The sequence below is a fragment of the Mobula birostris genome, chromosome 7 (genome assembly GCF_030028105.1).
Source record: "Mobula birostris isolate sMobBir1 chromosome 7, sMobBir1.hap1, whole genome shotgun sequence".
Classification (NCBI taxonomy): Eukaryota; Metazoa; Chordata; class Chondrichthyes; order Myliobatiformes; family Myliobatidae; genus Mobula; species Mobula birostris.
In genome coordinates this window covers 135,897,373-135,923,162 of record NC_092376.1, presented here as the reverse complement: position 1 = coordinate 135,923,162, position 25,790 = coordinate 135,897,373, and the positions used below count along the sequence as shown (strand labels likewise).

Sequence of the window (25,790 nt, the reverse complement as noted above, 5' to 3'; positions counted from 1 at the left end):
CATTGCAGAGCAGTGAGCTGAACCATCCCATCCTTCAACAAATATTAATTTGGTGTGAGATTAGAATCTTATTTTCTGAACTTGTTATCATATTCAAGGATCATTTTAAATATGAATGCTACATGATTTAGACTATAGTGCCAGTTTCTTCAAAACTGCTATCCAGTTAATCTCACTCACTTGTTATCTTCTGCGATACTCGATACTCACTTTCCACATATAAGCACGTTCTAAGTTATTATTAAAATTGTTTGCACAATTTCACATACTGCTTTCCACAATGTGTTAAATACTTTAGAGGATTTTGTATCAGTGGAACCAAATTTCAGAAGCAGAATTAAATGCAAGAATGACCCTAAGACTAGTGGGAAATTTGTGTCCCAGTTTCTCTCATCAAAATGTAATCAATCCATTTTCAGGCCTCGGTCTCTGAGGATAACCTTTGTTTTAGCTATGCCCATTTATGGAATCAAAGAATATTGTATGATCCCTATACAAGCTCAAGGAAGCAATCTTGATTGAAATCTTTATTTCAAAGTGATAATTAATGATAAGATTCTAATATATATAAAATATTAATTTAGAATGAGATTAGACTTATTTTTCAACTTGTTATCACATTAAAGGATCTTATTACATCTGAATTGAATCAAGTAGTATTCATAGTTAGATACATATAAACTTTTAATGGGTTTAAGACTAGAAGTTTAATATCAAATGATATTTGATTTAATCTCTTTAGTTAATTATAGGTGTACTGAATTAATGACTGAGATGCACATTTTCTCTTCCATGTGAAAACAATTCATCATCAAGAACTCTCTTATTGGAATTGAAACACCTCCAAGGTATCTACTTAGTCCTTTGATGTGAATTGCAGAGAAAAATGAGATTGCAGAGCAAGGGTTCCCAACCTTTTTTAATGGCATAGACCTGTGCCATTAACCGAGGGTCAGTGGACTCAGGTGGAGACCTCTACTATAGAGGATTGCAAGTTTTACATTAAATTTAAGCGATTCAGTGTCAAAAAATAAACATGTCCTTCTTAGCTTTCATTATTGTTTTTAATTATTACATAGTCACTTGGTTCCTAAATGTTACATTATTCTAATCCAGCATGTGGTTGTTTCCAAAGTGCTCTTGGAAGCAAAGGGACAATTATGCTACCTACTTTTCGCATTAATTCTGTAATTTATTTTTGAGGCAGTTGGTAGGTTGGGAGGAGGGAACAGTAGGAGTTGTTAAGTAGTTTATCAGATTAACAGCTCCAGCAGGAATGCAAAGAATTAAAATTGATCCCAGATGACAAAATCCAAAACTTTTCCTCTGGGGTTCAATGGAGCAGTCTTAAGAAAAACCAAAGCATCAGATGTAGATAATCGCCGAAGTAAAATGAAAATAATGGGTATAGAACTGAGGAAACGCAAAATGCATGCATAGATTTAAAACAAATAATTCTGAACATTCTTAATTGTTTTATTTAAGCAGACTTGCTTTCATTTTTAAGCAAACACTTTTTAATATATATTAAGGTTGATGATTGTGTGTGCTATAGGTAAATTTGAAATTAAATGCACAGAAAGTTGGTATTGGAATCTATTATATTGAAAATATTACAACTAATTATTTATGGTCTGTTATGTGAAATCAGTTTTATGTTTCTTGTTTGGACATTAGCCTCTGAGAAGACTAATAATCACCAACTTCAAATCAACAACTCAAATTTGAATACAGCAGTATATTGACTTAACTAATTTACATAAATCTCTTCAAAAACATAGCTATTTAAAAATGAGGTACAACAGAAGTTAACACTGGAGGCACTTTTATATTTAACTAGCTTATTAAATATTCATCAAACTGAAAGCAGATAGAATCTATAAACACTGAAATTTTATACCATTCTAAGTTAATTGTACCACCCTTAGTTATATTTACCATTCTAATAATTCTTAATATTTTCTAAGAAATATATTGTAGAGTACATTACTTGGTCATGCTGTGTATTTAGCCTGAAGCCTAGACTACTGAAGCACAAAGAGTTGTCAAAGTCTTGAGTATAAAGAGTTATGAATTTTGTTATTACTTTCCAAGGCACTGTAACAGGAAATTCTGCTGTATTCATGTCAGGAAATGAAACTGACTTTAATTGTAGCATATGAAAGATGTGATGGAGCAGAAATCCCACGTAAGTCTGTGGAATTAGATTTTGGAAATTGAGTTGTAAGTAAACACTATATTGTGCATACAATAGAGATGAAAGTTCATAAGCAAAAGTGCAGGTTTAAGATTCAAGTGAACTGCATATTGTAACAAATTATATAGGCACCTATTTCATTTGCAGTTACATTAGGAATGTGCTATTGTCTAGTTGGTTGGATTTTGGTACCTATGGACCCCTGTACTATGCTCTGCATGTAATTGTTTTAAGACATTAGTACTTGAGAGAAGAATTAGGCCATTTTACCCATCCAGTCTGCTCTGCCGGTGATAGTGGCTGATATTATTCAATCCCATTTTCTTGCCTTTTCATTTTCTTTAACTCCCTTAGTAATCAAAAACCGATCAATCTCTTCCTTAAATATACCCAGTGTCTTGCCTTCATCACCCTCTCTGGCAATGGATTCTACTGATTCATCACCCTTTGGATGAAGAAATTCCTCATCATCTCAGTTTTAAAGGGATGTTCCTTTATTCTGAGTCTGTGCTCTCAGATTCTACACTCTCCTACCAACGGAAACATTCTCTCAATGTGCTTGGCAGATTTCGATTGAGATCCTCCACCAAGGCCTAAAGGTGCTTGCAATATAGCAGCTGTTTTTTTAAAAAATAAAACCATCTTCTTTATAATCACAAATTCTACACGATCCTTTGTTTGCAGGAAATGGGGTGAGAGGTGGCTGTGTTTGGAGTCAGGATAGAATAGGAAGATATTAGTGCATACATTTTATGAAGTTCTTATCATCATTGTTCCTGCATTATTGTAAGGCTTATTAATTTTCAAAATGAAACAAAACCACAGATTGTTGATGATTTATACGTAGTTTTTATTTTTTGTTTTCGATCTCCTTGTGCCTGAATGCTTGATTAATTCACACAGAAAAGTATTTACAGATCTCCTTATACTGAGTTAGCTCATATCAGCCAGATGGACAGGAGAAGTAATGTTATTTATTTTCATGCTCTGAGTTAGTGGAGAGGAAGAATTAATAAAGATAGCTGTTTACTATTACTTCCTTGCTGTCATTTTTCATCTTTAACCTTGTTTTGTGATGTTGCCCTCAGGAGAGAAGGAAACAAAATTGGCCGAAAGAGTCATACTAGATTTGTATATTGTCAGTAATATAAATGGTCAGCATTATTGCATTTTTCTTCTGTTATCTGTCACAGCATATAGTTTACTAAATTGTGGTTCTCATGACTTTTTTTCTGTTTGCTTTGTCATAATGGAACTCTGTCATTAAAATTGTAAGAATTTCCCAGTACAATTATAATGGTTCTATTTATTATGAGATACCTTGGATTTTTCAAGATTCACTTTAAGTAAACTAATCCATATAATGTTTCATAAAATATTTTCGTGTTTCATTTTTAGGCCCTAAATCATGATGCAATTCAGTTCCACCACAGTAATCCATTGCTTTATTGGTGCATTATGACAAAATAATTGATGTTATTTTTGAGTGTTTTAACTAACTATATAATGTCTTCATCTCAGATTAAATTTACTGTCATTGTTCAGGTAATCATTTGACTTAAAATTTCAATGTATATGTTTAGAGTCTTTAACCAAAATACTTATCAATTGTCTTCTGACGAGATTAGCATTGAGGTTTATTCTTGTTATTTTAGCCCTGGGACAGGTGCTGCAGAGAATACATTTGATCTAGCTTCTGCTCTTGAGCCCACCTCCAACATCTTTGAAGATCCAGGTAATATTTTTGTGTTCATAGGTTGTTTATTCATTGTGAGGTTGAGATGATTCCAAATATTTTCAGCTTTAGTTTGTATTCTGTCATCAAAATTTAGCAAATATACAAGCAAATGTAGATGTCTAAATTTATAGGGAAAATGGAAATAGACAAAATACTCAGTTTGGACATCATCAATGGACTGAAAGACCAAAATGATATTTTAAGCTTTTTGTCAGCATTAGACAGAAATGTAAAAAGATATTTGATTTTGTATATTGCCTGTTACATCTTCTCTGGGAAGTTCCATAACACCTCAAGACCAATAAAGAAGATCTGAAAATGTGTTCTGATTCTAACAAATTACAAACACTGAGCTCCTGAAAATATCAGTGTGATGGTGACTAGATTCTTCTTTGATAAAATGCTAATATTAAAAGGATAATAGTTGACCATAATGTTGTGAAAGCAGATGACTTCTTGTTTTAACGTCTCAGCTAAAAGATGTGTCTTCCATTGTGAGGTGTTGCAGTTGTGGTTCAGCTGAGATTTATCTTTAAATCTTTGACGAGTGCCATGACTGCCAAACTGCCTTACAATCTGTTGATGACCTGGATATCATGTTTTAAATGGGTACCGTAGCAGGGAATGAGGAAGGGAAAGGAAGAACAAAAGAGAACCTTGTTACAGGATGGAGAGCAGACGAACGTCCAAGTGTTTAGCACAGGCACTTTGACCCAGGGAGTCTGTACTGACCATGATGCCAATTGAAACTTCTCTCTACTCCTCCATCCCTGCCTGCTTACCTGCCTGTCAAAATTCTTTTTAAATGAGATGGTTCAGGCAATTCTGCCAAAATTATGAAAGTGTGGTAAGTGGAAAAAACTGAATAGATTAGTCAAGAGCAATATGAAAATGTAATAGCAGAATCAGTGTCACCCTATACTTCAGGGAGTATAACCTGAAGTAGTTAAGTTCAATGTAAAGTCCATACAGGTTAAGCCATTCTCCTCTTGATTCTGAGTTTCACAAATATAGTGTAGGCTCCCTAGACTGATGAGGGTAAGTTTTAACGTCATGTTTTAGGTTATCTTGCTGATGAAAAATCGGATGCTTCTGGAATCAGTTCTGAACCTTTTTATGAAAACATCGGAGGATAGTATCACTGAATGGTGTAACGTTTGGTTTTGGCCCCAAATAGAAAATATGAAAACTTTCTTCAGAGATCCTGATTAAATGATAAACTTGAGATTCTGCAGATGCTGGAAATCTTGAGCATTGCTCACGATGCTGGAGGAGCTCAGCAAGTCAGGCAGAATCTATGGAGCAGGATAAACAGTCAACATTTCAGGCAGCAATCCTTCATCAGGACAAGAAAGGAAGGGGGAAGAAGCCAGAGTAAGGTGTTGGGAAAAATGAATGGAGTACAAGCTGGCAGGTGATAAGTGAGGCCAGTTGATGGGGACGGAGGGGGTGTGGAGAGGGAGAATGAAGTAACAAGCTGGGAGGAGTTAGGAAGAGATAAAGGACTGAAGAAAGAGAAATCTAATAGGAAAGGGCAGTGGACCATGGAGGAAAGGGAAGGGGGAATGGAACCAGAGGGAGGTGATAACAGTTGAGGAAAAGAGAAGGGGAAAGAGAGTAACCAGAATAAGGAGCAACATCTCGTATTCTGTCTGGGTAGCCTCCTACCTCATGCCATGAAATCAATTTTTCTAACTTACGGTAATTTCTCCTCCCTCCTTCTCTCTTTCCATTCCCCATGCTGGTTATGTGCTCACCCCTTTTTTCTTCCTCATGTGCTCATCACCTCCCTCTAGCTTCCCCTCCTTCCCTTTCTTACATGGTCCACTGTCCTCTCCAATTTGATTCCTTCTTTCTCAGTCCTTCACCTCTTCTACATACACTGTATGCTCCCAGCTTCTTACTTCATGTCCCCCTCCCCACCCATCCACCTGGTCTTACCTCTTGCCTGCTTGCTTGTATATTCTCCCCACCCTCCACCTTATTCTGGCTTCTGTCCCTTTCTTTTCGAGTCCTAATGAAGGTTTTGGCCCAAAACATTGACTGCTTATTTCCCTCCATAGATGCTGCCTGACATGCTGAGCTCCTCCAGCATTTTGTGCTTCTTGTGCCAGAATAAATTATCCTTCTTCATTATGTTTGTTTTCAGATTTTGATTACTAAATTGAATTCATTTTCTGTATTTAATCATGTCCATATGAATATTAACATCTGATGGCTTGGTATGTGATGTATATAATTCAGTATTTAAAATGGCAGTTCACTGTGTGAAGTGTTGCAGATCATTCTAATGGTATAATGAGGAAGATGTAGCAAAAGTATACAAAACGACTATTTCATATTGAAATATCTCTACTTTTCCCTTGAATACAAGTTCAAATTTTGACCTTTTCTCTTCATATGTTACCCCTGTGACATCTCTATCCATCTTCTTGCTGATGCCTGTCCTAAATAATAGTTTTATTTGTTTTTAATTTCTTTTTGCTTCATTCTACAACATTCTGCATTTCAGAAAACTCGTAGATAATCCCCTTAAGCCAAAATTTTCTAAGGATATGCTTTCTTATACTATTTTAGCCACAGCTGTAGCTTGTCTTTCCATGAGAATTTTCTTGTGGTTTTAATCTCAGCAAGTTATCTCGAGTACTAAACCGTGCTCCAGGCTGTTCTATTTCATTTAAAAATGGGTATGAATGTGCTTTTATAGTAACAGCACATTTTTCACTGATTCCCAATTTATTTTCTCCTTGCATTATAAAACTTTGAATAATGTAGCACTCAAATCAGCCAAAGTACTTTATGAAGTTGCATTAGTAAATATTCAATCAGCAGTTATAGAATGTGTCTGGCTTCTTTACATTTCCACTCAGGCACTGTTTCTTTGAAGAGTCTTAATGAAACCTGTGGATTTGAATGGCAGTGGCTATAAAATATCCCAATCTCCAAATCTGAACTTGAGTACTTGTTTATTTCAAAAACATGCAGCAGTCAGACATATTTAAATAGAACATACATATTTACATTTAACTATTTGCCTTGGGTCCTCTTGCAAGTGAACCAGCAATACTATGTTGAGATTAGTTGGAATTTGAAACTGAAGCTGGGTATAAACATCGGCCATGATTAAAATCAAGCAACCTACAATTTAGCTTTAACTAAAAATATTTCACAACATGCAGTGATTTTCAATGAGAAAGTGAATGCTACAATATAAACCCCAGAGAGAAAGCTTAAAACTAACCGTTGTTAATTTTAACATAAGAGATTCTGCAGATGCTGGGAATAGTGTAGTGGTTAGCACTACAGTGTACAGTACCAGCGACCCAGGTTCAATTCCCACTGCTGTTTGTAAGGAGTTTGTACATTATCCCCATAACCACGTGAGTTTCCTCTGTGACCTCTGGTTTTTGCCTACAGTCCAAAGCTGTACCAGTTGTTATGTCTATTGGTCATTGTAAATTGTCCTATTATTAGGCTAGCATTAAATCAGGGTTGCTGGTCGACGCAGCTCAAAGGGCCAAAGGTCCTGTTCGACACTGTATCTGAAGATATAAAGACAATTTTAAAAACACACACGCACATAATATATAAATATATATATTCGGGCAGAGACCATTCATCAGAATAGAAAAGGAAGTGGGGAAGAAGCCAGAATAAGAAGGTGGGGGAGGGAGAGGATTTTAAGCTTGAGGTGGTAGGTGAAGCCAGGTGGGTGGGAGGGGGTATGAAGTAAGAAGCTAGGAGATGATAGGTGGAAAAGGTAAAAGGCTGGAGAAGAAAGAATCTGATAGGAGAGGAGAGTGGACCATGGGAGCAAGAGAAGGATGATGGGCACCAGAGGGAGGTGATAAGCAAGTGAGGAGAGAAGAAGACGTAAGAGTGGGAATCGGGGAAGGGGGAGAGATTGAAGAAATCTATGCAATCAGGTTGGAGGCTACCCAGACAGAATATGAGGTGTTGCTCCTCCAAATTGAGAGTGGCTTCATCATTGCAGTAGAGGAGGCCATGGACTGACATGTTGGAATGGGACTGAGGATTATAGTGAAGATGGTTGGCCACTGGAAAATCCTGCTTTTTGCAGAGGAGTGAAGATGCTCGACAAAGCGGTCCCCCAGTCTACATTATGTCTCACCAGTGTAGAGGTGGTCACATCCAGAGTGCGGGATACAATATTTTGTGAATGGAACAAAGGTGCTCAACAACGTGGTCCCTCAATCTATGTCAGGTTTCCTTTTGCCTTTTCTCTTCTGCTCACCTGTCTATCATCCGCCCCTAGAGCCCCTTCCCTTTCCCTTTCTCCCATGGTCTATTCCTATCAGATTCCTTCTTTTCCAGCACTTTACCAATTCCACCTATCAGCTCCAAGCTTCTTACTCCCTCCCCTTCCACAACCACCTGGCTTCACTTATCAACTTCTTGTTTGTATTCTTTTGCCTCCCCCCACTTATTCTGGTATCTTCCCCCTTTCTTTCCAGTCCTGATAAAGGGTCTCCACCCCAAAACATCGACTGTTTATTCATTTCCATAGATGTTGCCTGAGCTGCTGAGTTCCTGTGGCATTTATTTGAGAGTTGCTAATTTTGTTAATAGTTTTAGGATGTGAACAACACAGAGATCTGAACTCGTACACAAGAAAACACACAAATGAATAAGTACAGGCTAAATAAAATTGTGTACAGGGCAATAAACAGAAACAATGAAACCTGTCAAATAACAGAAATTCATTCTCCAAATTTGCTATTTCCAGAAGAGTTTTCTTTCCCAAACTGATAAAACAACTATGAAACTCTTCTGATCTCCGCTAGGTAGATATTCTTGTCTGATGTATGTTTTCAGTCCATGGTTTAGAATGGGATTAGAACATAAACTGGAATTGCCCTGGGCTGTATTCTAGTTTCACTTAGGCCTTTCGAATTAGAGGCAACAGGAGAGCTCACACCTTCTGTGGAAGGAGGTCAGTCTTAATTAAAATATCTCCCTTTTAACGGTTCTGTCATCACTGTAATTGAATTCAATGATCCCCCTCAGGCTGTTGACATTTTAAAACAACTTCTTGTCATCATGTAAATTTTGTCTTTATTAACTTCTTAGTGGAAGTGTTGATAATAGAAAACACTCCAGTGGTGGGAGTCACACCACGCTTCCATGGTTATCAGAAGCCAATCAATCCAAACCTGATCAACATCAATTGCTTTATCAATGGATAACACTATTGAGGTAATATGAGTTGATCCCTGTCTTTGCTAAACCATATACATCAGCAGAAAGAACATGTGGAATTTACACCCAGAGTGAATTTGAGGATCACTGCAAGTGCTAACCAGAAGATCTATCTTTTTTTGTGCCTGGACCTCTTTGTGATTGATTGTACTTTAAAGCAGAACTGGTTACATCTGAGTTAGGAAATGTGGTCAGAATCTCTACTTGTGAAGTCTTGTATTAAAACTTTGTCATTGCACTACAAAAAAAAAACTTATTGAATGTTTTCTGCTGAGTGCACGATATTCAATTCCATTTATTGCTGCTCAGCAAATAAAATAGCCCATCCCTACAAAGAGCAAGACTGAGACGCATTCACCCATGAGCTATTAAGTGGCAAGTAACATTACTGTCACTGAAGTGATAGTCTCTGAGAGAGTTGAAATGGCTAGCCTTGACATTTCTTAATCTCTGACCTTCAATGTTTTGGAGATTGCCAGAATCTCAGTTGGATCAGCAACATAAATATAGTGGTCTCAGGAACAGATCAGCAGCTGGGTGTCCTGTGACAAGTGATTCCTGACACCCTAAGGCCTTTGCCCCATCAACACAAGTCAGAAGTATGATGCAGTGCTCTCTACTTGTTTGTTCAGGTGCAGCAGCAACAGCTCCTAAGTAGATGTAAGCTCAATTGTCACCTCATCCACAACCCTATTCCTTCTACCACCAATGTGCTATTTATACTGTGTGTACCATCTATAAAATCCACTGCAGTTACATGTCTAGGAACCACATTGTTAGTACCTCCAAATTCATTGCAGTTACTTGCCCAGGTACCACATTGTTGGCACCTCCTCCAAAGGAAGGGCAGCAAGTGCAGAGGAACACCACTCACTTCTGGTTTCTTCCACAGCACTTAGCAACCACTGGTTGTTCACTGTCACTGAGTGTAAATCCTGGAATCCTTTAACCAAAAGCATCCTACGAGTGTCTACAAGTGACTCATCACTTCATGGGCATTCAGGGATGGGTAAGAAATCCTTAGCTTGTCAGTGATGCCCATGTCACAAAGATGAATTGCAAAAAGCAAGGTGAGTAGGGGATTAGATCACCCAGTCCCTCTGGCCTGTTCTAACATTCAGTTCTTCTACAGCAAAAAAAAGTGTTGTGTAAATCTATCCACCTGCCTTGGTTTCAGTTCCTGGGTTCTTTAAAACATCCATTGACCTTGATACAAAGGTGGTAACTGAGGTAGCACTCTGCTTATTTTTTGCAAGTGGTTCATGTATGCATCATATATTGAGTGAAGTATTCATTTAGAGTTTTTTTTTAAATGGTATATTTTCTAGTTTTAAGATTGCCAATCTTTGCAGAGTTGCTAATCAGTGTACTCCTTATGAGCATTCTTCATCCAGTTCTTCTCAATTTAATCTGTTCTGCTGGCTTTGCTTCAAGCTTGTATAACATTTCTAAGTTATCATATTCAGAACATGCAGCTGTACAGGTAGAGATTAAACAGAGGGTTTGCATAGCTAAAAATTAACTATGCTTTTAATTATTCATGCAGAAGTACTGTAAACGCTGCTGGCAATGCCAGCATATATTGTCCATCCTTAATTGCCCCTCAAATGAGGAAGTACTTAAAAAGACAATCACATTGAAACATCTGAAGCTACATAGAACATAGAAACTTACAGCACATTACAGGTCCTTCGGCCCACAGTGTTGTGACGACCATGTAACCTACTCCAGAGACTGCCTCGAATTTCCTTAGCGCACAGCCCTCTATTTTTCTAAGCTCCATGTACGTATCTAAGAAGCTGGTAAAAGACCCTATTGTATCCGCTTCCACCACTGCTGCCGGCAGTGCATTCCACGCACTCACCATTCTCTGTGTGGAAAAACTTAACCCCTGACATCCCCTCGGTACCTGTTTCCAAGCACCTTAAAATTATGCCCCCTTGTGTTAGCCATTTCAGTCCTGAGAAAAAGCCTCTAGCTATCTGCATGATCAATGCCTCTCATTATCTTATACACCTCTATCAGGTCACCTCTCATCCTTCATCGCTCCAAGGAGAAAAGGCCAATATACTCAACCTATTCTCGTAAGATATACCCTCCAATCCAGGCAACATCCTTGTAAAAAATCTCCTCTGCGCTCTGTCTGTAGTTTTCACATCTTTCCTGTAGTGAGGTGACCAAAACTGAACAGAGTACTCCAAGTGGGGTCTAACTAATTTCTTGTATAGCTGTAACATTACCTCACGGCTCTTGAACTCAGTCCCACGGTTGATGAATGCCAACACACCATACGCCTTCTTAACAAATGCTGTCATCCTGTACAGTAGCTTTGGGTGTCCCATCGACACGGACCCCAAGATCTCTCAGATCCATCACACTGCCAAGAGTCTTCCATTTATATTATATTCTGTCTTCAAATTGAACCTACCAAAATGAACCACTTCACACTTATCTGGGTTGAAGTCCATCTGTCACTTCTCAGCCCAGTCTGCATCCTATTGAAGTCCCACTGTAACGCTTGACAAACCTCCAGACTATCCACAACACCCCCAACCTTTGTGTCATCAGCAAACTTGCTAATCTACCCTCCTACTTCTTCATCCAGGTAACTTATAAAAATCACAAAGAGGATGGGTCCCAGAACAGATCACTGTGGAACACCACTGGTCACCGACCTCCATTCAGAATGTGAACCACCTACAACCACCCTTTGCCTTCTGTGGGCAAGCCAATTTTGGATCCACAAAGCAAGGTCTGCTTGGATCCCATGCCTCCTTACTTTCTGAAAGAGACTTGCATGGGGAACCTTATTAAATGCCTTAATGAAATCCATGTGTTTTGTTACCCTCTCAAAGAATTCAGTCAGGTTCGTAAGGCATGATCTGCCCTTGACAAAGCCATACTGACTATCCCCAATCATATTGTCTCTCCAAATGCTCATAAATCCTTCCTCTTATGATCTTCTCCAACGACTTGCCCACCACTGAAGTCAGTCTCACTGGTCTATAATTTCCTGGGTTATCTCTACTCCCTTTCTTGAACAAGAGAACAACATTTGCAACCCTCCAATCTTCCAGTACTTCTCCCGTCCCTATTGCTGACACAAAGATCATCACAAAAGGCTCAGCAATCTCCTGTCTCGCTTCCCACAGTAGCCTGGGGTATATCTCATCCAGTAGCAGTGACTTATCTTACTTAACGCTTTTCAAAACCTCCTCTTTCTTAATGTCTATATGCTCAAGCATTTCAGTCCACTGTAAGTCATCTCCACAATTGCCAAGGTCTTTTTCCCTGGTGAATACTGAAGCAAAGTATTCATTAAGTACCTCTGCTACCTCCTTCAATTCTATGCACACGTTTCCACTGTCGCACCTGATTGGTCCTATTCCCACACGGCTCATCCCCTTGCTCTTCACATAATTGTAGAATACCTCGGGGTTTTCCTTAATCCTGATCACCAAGGCCTTCTCATGGCCCCTTCTGGCTGTCCTAATTCCATTCTTAAGCTCCTTCCTATCAACCTTGTCATTTTTTTAGAGCTCTAACAGTACTTAGTTTCTTTAACCTTTTGTAAGCTTTTCTCCTTAACTAGATTTTCTGCATACTTTGTACAGCATGGTTCTTTAACTCTACCATCCTTTCCCTGCCTCAATGGAACATACCTATGCAGAACTCCACGCATATGTTCCCTGAACATTTGCCACATTTCTGCTGTGCATTTCCCTGAGAACATCTGCTCCCTATTTATGCTCCCAATTTCCTGCTTAATAGCATCATATTTCCCCCTACCCCGTAAATGTTTACGCAAATTGTCTGCTCCTATTCTTCTCCAGCGCTATGGTGAGGAGATAGAGTTGTGGTCACTACCTCCAAAATGCTGTCCTACCGAGAGCTATCACACTTGATCAGGTTCATTTCCCAATACCAGATCAAGTACAGCTTTTCCTCTGGTTGTCTTATCTACATATTGCATCAGGAAAATTTCCTGAACACACCTAACAAACTCCGCCCCATCTAAACCCCTTGCGCTAAGGAGATGCCAGTCATATAGGCCATACTGTCTACCTGTAGGCCAAAGGGGGTAAGAATGGCACATTTTAGTGCCAGGAGTACATTAGTGAGCCAGGTAGGTTATATAACAATCTAGTTATTTTAATACTATGGTTACAGAATATTTTTTAAATTTTTATTTAGAGATACAGTGCAAAACAGGTCCTTTGAGCCACACCGCCCTACAACCCCCGATTTTACCAAAGCCTAATCGCGGGACAACTTACAATGGCCAATTAACCTACTAACCAGTATATCTATGGACTGTGGAAGGAAACCACGGCACCCGAAGAAAACCCACACATCCCACAGGGAAGATGTGCAGACTCTTTACAGACAATGTCAGAGTTGAACCCTGAACTCTGACACCCTGAGCGGTGATGGCGTCGCACTACCCACTGCGCTACCATGCTGCCCCTCTTTGTTTCAGGATGCCAATCAGTGTGTGGCTAGGGAATTTATGCTGAGGTGAATGTTATTGAGGTCCAACACTGTAAATTTGCTTCTAATTCCTGGATGCTCCCTCAGCCAAGGAGCTGTCTAGTGAGGGTGTGGTTATCTTCCTTCAATCAAGAAACTAGGAACTAGACTGTGTAACCCATTATTGACTGCTAGAACTGTCCCTGCGGTAGTATTGAATTTCCTGGTAGTCAACACTATGTAAGTAAATGGTGGCAGATACTTTGGAAGTATTACCTTCATCTTAGTGATTTTAGTTTGAATCTATTGCTAATTACTTATTTAGATTAATTAGCATCCACCTTAATAGAGCAATTTAGTTTGTATGAAATTGTAAGCATCCCTCTAATACTAGCCCTAGAAAAATCTGATTTTCAATTGTTTGGTCAATTGCTAAATATAGTATTTTACAACTAATTTTCACTGTCCATAATATACTGCCAATCAATAATAGTAAGGGTTTTAAAAATAAACTTTTGTATCTTTGTAATGCAGATCAATAATATAGTTAATAAGCTCTGCTTATGATAAAACAATTCTACATGTCCTAGCTACCAATGAATTCCCTCTGTTCAATCCTCCATTCTATTTAGCTACTCCTTCAACTCCATAGAAGAGAATCTATTTGAGACAGATCCCTGACTTCTTGTGACATGGAAGTTGGTGGAGTTGTGGAGAGTGTGGAGTGTTGTGGCAGGTTGTAAAGGCTCATTGACCAGATGCAGTTCTGGGCCGAGAAGTGGCAGATGGAGTTCAACCTGGAAAAGTGTGAAATGATTCGGTTTGGAAGGTCAGATTGGAAGGAAGAATACAGGGTTTAATGGCAGGATTCTTGGCAATGTGGAAGACCAGAGGGATCTGGGGTCCACGTCCCTAGATCTCTCAAAGTTACCACGCAATTTGATACTGTTGTTAAGGTGTATTATGTGTATCAATCTTCATTAGTCAGGTGATTAAGATAAAGAGCCTCAAGGTAATGTTGCAGCTCTATAAAACACTCTTTAGACCACACTTGGAATATTGTGTTCGGTTCTGGTCACCTCGTTATAGGAAGGATGTGGAACCTTTAAAGACATTGCAGAGGAGATTACCAAGATGCTGCCTGGACTAGAAGGCATGTCTAATGAAAATAGGTGAGCAAGTTAGAGTTTTCTCTTTGGAGCAATAAGGATTAGAGATGACTTCATAGATGTGTACAAGATGATGAGGAATAGACAGAGTGGATAGCCAGAGAATTTTTCCATGGCAAGAATGGCTAATACAAGAGGACTTTTTTTTTTTTTTTGCAATAGTTATTTTAATTTAACTATATAATAGACGTATATATACTTCCTGTAATTCAAATTTTTCTCTATATTTGCTTATCATGTATTTCATTGTATTGCTGTCATGAAGTTAATGAATTTCACAATACATTCCAGTGATATTAAACCAGATTCTGATTCTTTTCACTGCTTCTTTCTTGGATTAGATCCTCCCTTATTAACTCCGACAAAGGTTTCTCTGACATGGAGGATCTGGCAACCAAGGATCTTTGATGGCATACTGTATCTGGGCTTGACTAGCTTATTTTAAGGGACAGATTAATTGGAGTTTGAGTTGCTGTGAGTTGAAGAGATTCTGAATAACTAAATATGATGAAATTGTGAAATCCCTTGCATTGCTGGCACGTTATTGCTCTTATTGATTACCAGAAGAAGATTATGGCTTGTTGTGTTTCATCCATCAATCTCAATAATAATAAGTGAGCAATAATCTGAAATATTGTATAATTAAATTTCCATAGTTTACCCTATGTATTAAAAAAATCAGCTTTCAGTTAAATTATGGAATTCCTAGAATGCAAATCCACTAGCACAACTAGAAAATTACAATCAAAGTGGTTAAAATCAGGTAAGCAGTGTGTTTAATGAACTTGTGCCAAATGGCTGCCTTCTGCTACTATTTCATATGTTTGTAAGGTATCTCATTGGAGAAAATGTCTCATTATTTGCCTTGATTTCTTTTTCAGGGAAACCTGACCCAAGGGATGCTCCAGTTCCTTCTGCTCCACGTTGTAGACCACCTTGGGTGGTGGATGATTCCTTTGCAGAGAAATATGCACCAAACAAAACTACCACCATAATGACTAAATACACTCAGCCTGCTCAACCAACCCCTCAGCAGAATCGAAACTCTATTGTCCAGGCAGCTCAGCAGGCACCCGAAGGGACAAACAGGACTCCAGTGTGTGCGCATTGTAACAAGGTCATCAAGTGAGTAAAGAATACAAGTATAACTGTTCATTAGTTACAGCATCAAGTATATTCTCAGCAGGTCAGGCAGCATCTGTAGATAGAGGAACTCTTAAAATTCCAAGTAAATTCCTTCCATCAAATCTCAAGCAACTTAGAAAACAAGCTTATTTTAAGTTGAAAAGGAGGGACAAGGTGGAGAGAACTGTTGGTGGTGGGATGAGACCAAAATGTTATTGCTTTGAGAGAAGGATTGATAGAAAGACGTATTGTCTTATAAGACCAGTTTGGACAGTCGAGGCTTGTATCTCATGGAGTTCACAAGAATAAGATGTAAATTGATTGAAACATAGAAAATCCTGAGTGTTTTGTACAAAATAGGTGTGGGTGAATGTCAGCATCTTCAAATTCATCAGAGTTATCATTTCAAAGGGACCTGTCCTGTGCCCAGCGTAAGTACAGTTATGAAGAAAATGTGACAGTACCTCTAATTAGAAGTTTGCCAAGATTTGGCATGACATTTAAAACTTTGACAAACTTTTTTAATATGTGTGCTGAATCGTATATTGACGGCTGCATCACGGCCTGGTATGAAAATACCAATACCCTTAAATGAAAAATCCTACGAGAAGTGGTGGATATGGCCCAGTACCTCATGGGTAAAGCCATCCCTACCATTGAACACATCTACATAGAGCGGTGTCACAGAAAAGCAGCATCCATTATCAGGGATCTCCCACCACCCAGAGCATGATCCCTTTTTGTGGCTGCCATCAGGAAAGAAGGTACAGGAGGTTTTGGACTCTCACCACCAGGTTCAGGAACAATTATTATTACTCAGCCATCAGGGTCTTAAATCAGAGGTGATAACTTTGCTCAACTTCACTTGCCTCATCACTGAACTCTTCCCACAACCTATGAACTCAGTTTCAAGGACTCTTCATCTCATGTTCTTGATATTTGTTACTTATCTATTCATTATTTTTCTTTCTTTTTTCACTTGTACAGTTTGTTGTCTTTTGCACACTGCTTGTCCACCCTGTGGGTATGGACTTTCATTGATTCTATTATGGTTGTTTGATTTATTGAGCTCAAGGTGATGACATATGATGACATGTATGTACACTGATAAAAAAATTTACTTTGAACTTTGGGCAGACGTTTGCTCATGTGGGAGGAACTAGAACAGGGGATCACTCTGATGAAAAGGAGAAGCCCATTTAATACAGACATGAGGCAAATATTTTTTCTTTGACAGTTGTGAGTGTTTGGAGCAATGTTCCACAAAGAATAGTTTAGGCAGAAGCTTTAAAAATTTTGAGGCAAAAGTAGACAGATTCTTAATAAGCAAGGGTGAAAGGTCACTTGGGATAGGTTGAAATATTTTCTGATTAGCAATGGCCTTAATAATGTAGGCTCAGCTCCTAAATTATATGTTCAAATGTTGTTATGGCAATAAAGCTGGGGAGGCCATCTGGGAAGATTTATCACTCACAGCTGATCGACCAGGAGTAGTTGAAAACTGAAGGAGATGAATGAGCACAAAGGAGTGGGGAAAAATGGTGCCAGAAAACTTCAGTAACAAAGAAAGCTGGGTCAGACAGAAAGTGTGGAGAGAAAAAAAGTTGAAATAACATTACAATTTGATGACTGGCCAGTGCTGACACAATCTGGAAAGGCACATCGTCTGAAACTTGTGTTGAATCCGTGGAGTGGCAGTGCGCCCAGTCAAATGATGATGATTTTCTGTGCGGTGGTATAAGGGACCAAAGACCAAGTTCAGTGTGGAAATTTGATGATAAACTGGAGGCTCTGGGCCAATCTTATGTAATTAATGGAGGTGTTCAGGAAAGCAGTCACCCAGTCTGCATTTTGCTCTTTCCACAGATGTTGCTTAATCTGATGAGTATTTTTGGTATTTTTCATTTTTAGGTCAGAATTGCAGCATTTGCTATCTTATGCAGTTTGATTAATTTTTTGTGACTTCTTAGGTATAGTTGGAGTATCAATGAATATTTGTGAAAGCATTTGGTGATTTTTAATTATTTCTTGCTGCCTTATTATCAGTTTACACATGATAGGTCAGAAAATATGGTAAATCCCTATCATTGTTTTTTTGTTGGTGTATTTTGACTGTTCTTTGTCTTTCTCTCCTATTGCAGCTTTCTCTCCTTTGCTCATGAATATTTTTTTGGCTTCAGCTGGGACATCACCTTTTGATCTCCCTTCATCACTCATCCACTTTTTCCTCTTTCCTTTCTTGCTGAATTCTACAAGGAATTATTTTGCTTCAAAGCTTTGAAAGGTAATCAGTGATACCTCAATAGATATATTTAAAACACATTTAGATTTTTTTTTGCATAGCTGAGGACATCAAAACTATGGCGGAAAGGCAGATAGGTGGGGTTGAGTCAATGGCCTGATCAGAATTGATCATATTGAATGGCTAAGCTGTCTTGCTAGGCCAGACAGCCTACTTCTAGTGTTCTTCCTTATGCTCTTGTGTAACACTACCACAATTCTTTGGAAAATAGATATACAATAATATCACTCTGATGTTTTGAATTATATACAGCCATAAACACTTTTGGCTCTATTTTACTTGAAATGGATGAGAAAACTAATATAAGACAATAAAGAATAGTGGATTTGGACCAGCTCAATTCATGAACTGTTGTTTAGAACAGAGCAACATACATAAAAGTTGCTGGTGAACGCAGCAGGCCAGGCAGCATCTCTAGGAAGAGGTGCAGTCGACGTTTCAGGCCGAGACCCTTCGTTAGGACTAACTGAAGGAAGGGTCTCGGCCTGAAACGTCGACTGCATCTCTTCCTAAAGATGCTGCCTGGCCTGCTGCGTTCACCAGCAACTTTTATGTGTGTTGGTTGAATTTCCAGCATCTGCAGAATTCCTGTTGTTTAGAGCAGAGTATATGTTTGGCCCATCTTTCCCAAAACTTAAAAGGATTTTAAGTATAGAAAAATCTGGACCAGGAAACTTGGACTATATGACACTTAATGGGAACTTAATGGGGCTGCACGCATCACTACATCACTTCATAGCTTCCTAAGTGTGTAGTACAAGTAATTTCTGTTCTTGCTCTTATATTAGCAAAGCTTTCATGTAAATTTCCAATCTAACTTAATTCTTTCATAATTAATTTGATCAACATAAAATCTCTAGTTTCGGACTTAAACACACTACTCTAAAGTTTAATATGAAATTGTATACTAATGATAGCTCTTGGAGGTACAGGAAGTTGAAGTCCCATCCCACCAGAACAGCTACTTCCCTTCATTCATTCAATCCATGAACCAACCAGCAAAACCTTAATTACTGCCATACTTTAGCAATACTATGACCACTCTAATCACTTTGCACTCAAATTGGCTTTTTTGTTCTGTTTGTGTTTTTTTTCTTGTAAAACGTGTGCTTAATTTACAGTACTGTGCAGAAGTTTGAAGCACACTAGATTTTTTAATATAAACTTTGTTTTAGACCTTTGCTTCATATTCTGCGTTAGTGTGTTAGTAGAAAAGAGTAAAGTTTAGATTTCCAAACATTTATTTTCCAAGAAATTGTTACTGAAAATTTTTTTTGTATTTTGTTAAAGAATTTTGTTACACATTAAGTAATAGACCACCTATCAAATAAAAACTTGATTACTTTGTAGAGATATAGCCCAGTGTATGATTAAACAAAGATAACAAACAGGTACTAATGATCAATGATATAATGCATTGAATGAACTAACTGATGAACTGAAACAGAAACGGTTGTAGAAAGAATTAAACTGGGCGAAGGACAACCAAAGTAAAAGGTGAGGGTGTGGCAGATGTGACATTTTACCCTTCAGTTCATGAATTGTTGCACCATGGCAAGAGTGAGCATAGCAACAAGACACAAAGTGGTCATCCTGCATCAACGAGGCCTCTCCCAAGCAGGAATTTCACAACAGTCCAGAGTTTCATAATGCACTGGCCTAGCTCTTCTGAAGAAGCAGAAAGAAACAGGCAAAATTGAGGACCAGCAACAGTGGTCAGCCACGGAAACTGCATGCAGTAGGTGAGGTGCACCAAACTGACATCCCTTATAAGTTGAAAGAATCCAGCACTGAACTCACAGAAACCACTGAAACCCAAGTACTCTCCTCTACATCCGGAGAGATCTTGTCAGAAGTGGTCTTCATGGAAGAGCTGCTGCCATAAAGCCATTTCTCTGAAGTGGAAACAAAGCTAAGAGACTAACATACACTGAAAAACAAAAGGACTGCGCTGTTGAACAATGGCAGTGAGTGCTCTAGAACAATGAATCAAAATTTTTAATTTTTGGCCTACACAGGAGACTGTTTGCATGTAGAAGAGCTGGAGAATGCTACAGGGATGTGTGTCTACAGCCAAGGGTGAAGCATGGCAATGGTTCCCTGCAGGTTAGGGGCTGCGTTTCTGCAAATGGAGTTAGTGAACTGGTGAGAATTAGTGGAATCTTCAGTGCTGAGAAATGCCAACAGATTCTCATCTATCACGCAATACCATCAGGGAAGCATCTGAATGGTCGCAACTTCATTCTGCAGCAGGACAGTGAGCCCCAAACACACAGTCAAGGTCATAAAGAACTACCTTCAGCAAGAAGAAGAACAAGGAGTTCTGCAACAGATGATATGGCCCCTACAGAGTCTCACCATCATCAAGCCTGTCTAGGAATCTAAACTGGGATTAAAATATTGTTCTTTATAGTAATTTTTTTGATATTTAGAAACTTTTCATTTCATTATTTTTGAACTTCACTTTACAGAATTATTTTACATGTGCCTAAGACTTTTACGTTTTTCTTAAGAATACTACTTGAATGATACTATGCACCGCTGATGCTACTGTGAAGTTTTCATTTCACCTGCTTACATGTACTTGTGCATATGACAAGAAATTTGACTACGACGTTGATTTTTGAAGTACAGTTCAAGATTGATTTTGGAGTACCATTTTGTTTACAAATGTTGCACCCTTTTATATGGTAAAATGATTATAGAAATCAGGTTTAAATCTGCTTACCAAAACCTAATGCAGGTCAATCTACCTACAAGCTGAGTATAAACCTTCTGCTGTTGCTGCATTTCCCTGACATTACCAATATAACTTCATGCCAAAAAAAAGTTACCAAAATCTCAGCAGAAAACAATACAAATTATCTAGATTTGAGGGATGTGCAGGCTTGCTATTTGTCCTTTAACTTTCACTTAGTCATTATTAAAATTATTTAGGGTTTCTGGTCTACTTTTCTAGCACAATTCACCTAAAATTGTCCAAATTGAAGATGATAGTAGATGAATTCTTAAGTGCAACTCCCATTCATTGTAGGTAAAGTTAGCACAGTACTTTGTGCCCATAGAAATTATCAGATAAAAGCAACATGTGCCCCAGGTGAGCCCTGACGGACACATTAAAAAAAATTGTTTCTCTTTTTAGTTCCAGGGGAGCCAAAGTTCAGTGATTACATAGTTAATGAGTGGTTAAATAGTTATTAAGAAACAGATCATTGCATACCAAGGAAATTAGTAAATTGTTCAGTAAAACATTATTCACATTCAAACACTAAAAGTTACGTTGTTGTCACATGGTTACTAAGCATTATAACTTTGATTTCCCCCCCCCCCCAATATTATACCATGTGACCACAAATTGAGCAATGCTATGAATGCAAGAATTAATATGATGTTCTACAATGTTCCTTGAAGGTGCTGGTTCCTGGAAATTTTCTCATTATAGAAATTGGAAATAGCATTGAGAACAAACTCAAAATTGTTGTCAGCAAAATGATTCAAATGCAATTTGCACTCAAATTCTCCAATGCATTGAAAGTGAATTTTCGGCAAGTAGGTTTATCAAAACACAGGCATGGAACCTCTTCATAAATTATAATGTCCTGTATAGAGAAAATAGTCAAATTTGTAGAGAATAGGAATGTAGGACGCAAAGGAAAATAAAAATTTAAAGTTAAATACATTGCCCATAATAAATAGCAATATGATCTCTGATCCTGTTTGGAAAGACAATTATGCCTCTTCTGCATACATTTGTTCTCTTGAGCATATTGAAGAATTGATTGGTAATGCCACTGGCAATGACTCCACTTTTATTTCAGAACCCAGGATCCAGATTTTCCCTGAATACAGTACTCCACTCCCCACAAAGCTGGCAAATATCAAGACAACTTTGGAATTTAACTGTCAGTTGAGAATTGCCATGACCTCACAAGCCAGTGATGGAACAAGATTAGAAACAATTACTGTTATCAGATTTCTCTGGAAAACTCACTCAGCTGGCAGGTGCACTATTTGTAGCAATGATGTGATACTGTTAAAGAGATCAGAAGGATTCTTAAAATTGTTAAGAGGTTTCCAACTTAATTGAACTTTTAACTTTTTTAGTAATTTATTAAATTAGATTTTTTTTCAAATCACAGCAATTAGTGTTTCCAGAATTATAAACTTCTCTCTCCTATGATTTTTTTGTAGCTGGTTTAGAAAAGTATAACTGAGATACACCATCTATTCTGTGGTGTATCTCAATAAAATTAATTTTAAAAAAGCATTTTGTAGCAACTAGATAAATGCATTTGCTGCTCTTTATACATCTTGTTAACCCCCAAAATTTACATGATCTTTAGATCATTGTTGACATCTATGCTCTTAGTCTTTAGTTTTTGTAATCATAGTAATAACACCCAGGGATGAAGAATGGAGGACAACACTGACACCTTTTTTGTTGTAATGATTTCGGTGAACTGCTGAGAATAAAATGAGAACTATTGAAGGAATGTGTAATATTGTAAAATGGAACAGCTGTGATATGCTGAATCGTCAAAAGTAGTTACAGTGCAAAATATATTGTAATATTTTGGTCAGAGTTGTGATGAAGTCAAGATTGCAATTTAAAGTTTCAGATGCTGAAGGAAAAGTTATTTACAAAAAAGAACATGCAGCTAAATGATTGTTATTTGACTGTAAAAATGCAGATGGCAACCATTTTATAATATTTATTGTATTAGTTTTTGCCCTATTCTTGCAGGGTTCATCACGGGACACCTTGCTTCAGTGGCCTTGCCCAGTTGCACAACTCCTTTATCCTATTTTCGAAATTGACCAAAACAGTGGTCCCCAACCTCCGGGCCACAGACTGATACATTGCCGTGAAGAATGCAGTGACGCAGCGGTAGCCAGAACACACCCAGCACATCTTTAAGAAAAGAGCCGAAATAAACAAGCTAATTAATTAGGTGCCGCCTGGCACGTAAATGTCGGCCCAGATCGGAGGCAATTGCTGATTGCGTCACCTAATTGATTAGCTTGATTATTTTGGCTTTTCCTTAAAGATGTGTTGGGTGCATTCCGGCTACCGCTGCACCACTGCATTCTTCGTGGCCCGTAGGTTGGGGACCACTGGACTAAAGTGTTCAAGAAAATGAAAAAAAAAGCACTGTTTTCTTTAACACCCTAAAGATATTTTCCCCGGTTGTTTGCGTTAATATTTAAGAAAAAGTTGAATCACTAATTTATAGATTAATCTTTAATTTAGTAAGGTGAGAAAACCTACTGAATCTTTTGCATTCAAAGCTGTGTTTGCAGAATTCCAATTTGTACTGACCAAGTTATATGCTTATAATAATAGAGTGCAGTCTCTTAAAATTTAGCTTATTTATTTTCTTTTGCATTGTAGATAGAGGTTTGAATTAATTGTATTTACATTTATATTCTGAATTAATTTTAAAGGTCAGGTGAATGCAAAAATTTCCTATGTAAATTCTGCAAAGTCAGCAAATTCGCACTGTGAAATTTACAATTGTGAGATTAAACCTACATTATTAAAATTCCAAATTAACCCTAACTCAATTCTCAGAGCAAGGCAAGATAGCAGGGAGTAGGATTTCAGTGTGGGTCAACAGATTCTGCACCATGTAGAGATGCCATTTGGAATGTATTTTAGGAAAGAACAGCATGAATTAGCTGGGAACACATTCTATTTCCAGCTATAAATTACATTGGGGAATTTGACAGGCTGTGAAACCTATTGTCAGCATGAGCACACAACCCATGGAGGACAGAGGATAGCCACATCAGAATGACTGAGTAGGATCATTAAAGCACAGAAACGGAGTCAATAATCAGGTATTACTTCTGCATGAGTTCTTTCAAATTGTAATTTGTGAACTGCTGCTGAATATGAAAAAGCCACCTTGATAAGCAACCTGTGTTGAGGATTAGCTAATTTGCTAAACATATTTAAACTAACTTCAGTTGTACAAGTAAGTTGTTTTCATTGTTTAACTCTGCATGTATTAGGCAAGTTTATACATGCAAGGGTGGCACAGGGGTGAAGTGGTTAACGTAAAGCTTTAAGCCTGGTTTATACTTCTGCATCAACGCGTCGCTGTAAGTTCTGCAACGCTGCAAACCCTACGCAAAGCCAGCGTGGAACCCTACGCGAGAGCCTGCGTTGCTGCGACGCGCCCCGTCTCAAAATGTAACCGCACGTCGCGGCAACGCAGACCGTAAGAACTGTGATTGGTCCACTTGGTAGCATCGCATGTTTTCCTATGCTGCGATAGCTTCCCATTGGGCGAGTGAAGGGTAAGGAAGGAACTCTGGCTGCAATGCTTTCCATAAAGCTTTACAGACCTCTGAAATTATGGAGGACACATTTCGCTTTTACGAAAAAAGACACTCGCTTCTTGTTTACCCTGAGAAAGACTACCATGACCGTGAAGCCTTGCGCAGGCAGATGAGTGCGCATGCGTGAATTGCAGAGCAACGCAGACACACCAACGCACAAGTATAAATGCTCACAACGTGCGTAGGTCACTTGCGTAGGTTACGGCATCCAGTTAACGCAGAAGTATAAATCAGGCTTTAGAGTACTGCTGTCTGTAAGGAGTTTGTGTATTGTACTGATGATCACACGGGTTTCCTTTGTGTGCTCTGCTTTTCTCCCATATTTCAAAAACATATGGGTTAAGCAATTGTGGATCAGAAGATGGTAACACTTGCAGGCTGCCCTCAACAAATCCTCGGACTGTTTTGGTTGATGACAGAAACAAGATATTTCACTGTATCTTTCAATGTTCCAATGTCCATGTGACAAATAAAGCTAAACTTAATATCTCTACAATTGTATATGGCTATGAACTTTTTTTGTTTTTCTGCATTTTCATTGTCAAAATTGTATTTTGAGCAATAACTTGCAGTAATGGTAATATCTTTTCATAGATTATTTTGCTTGGTGGCACAAAATGTACTTTACAGTTTGCTACTCAGCATTTGACTCTTGGGCCATCAATTGCGATCTTCTCTCTCTTACATTTCTCACCCACTGCAATTTCTTGTTGTTTTATTGGTCCATGATTTGTTTTAGCTTGAGTTCATAACTTTTACATCTTTTTATATGATTAGCTGATGCTATGGATATTTCATTTTAACCAAAGGAAATTGTTTAATTGTCAATACATTATACTTTCACAGGTTGAAACTCATCCAAGTAAACCACTAAAGAATATTGTGAAATAACTGATTAGCTTCAGTGAAATCTGACATGATTGGGGTATTAGGTATCACTTCCAAAATCATTATTTGAACAAGGCATAATCTTTCAATGTAGGCCTTTTGACTTTTTAAAGTTAACCTAAATACTGAAATCTTAAGATCTGATAATAGCCACAGTATGAAATGTTAGTTTTGCTCATGATTGAAAAAAACTATGAAGTAGATGAATCTGTGGCACTGACATGTTCTGTTTCACTTTTATAACTATGTAGGTGTTTACAATTAGTCTAATAATACTGGGTTATTAATGTCGGCCCATTGTCGGCAGTGGAAAATTTAGTTTCATAAATGTGTACT

The 25,790-nt window shown here is 38.1% G+C and overlaps 1 protein-coding gene across 2 annotated transcripts in view; it reads left to right on the top strand.

Moving 5' to 3' along the window:
• LOC140200447 (PDZ and LIM domain protein 7-like) overlaps window positions 1-25,790 on the top strand; it is a 137,466-nt gene that overhangs the window by 106,003 nt on the left and 5,673 nt on the right. For both annotated transcript variants that reach the window (XM_072263795.1, XM_072263794.1), the window contains exons 5-6: window positions 3,853-3,932; window positions 15,676-15,919. In XM_072263795.1, coding sequence (XP_072119896.1) covers window positions 3,853-3,932; window positions 15,676-15,919 — 324 coding nt within the window. The remainder of the gene's footprint in view (window positions 1-3,852; window positions 3,933-15,675; window positions 15,920-25,790) is intronic.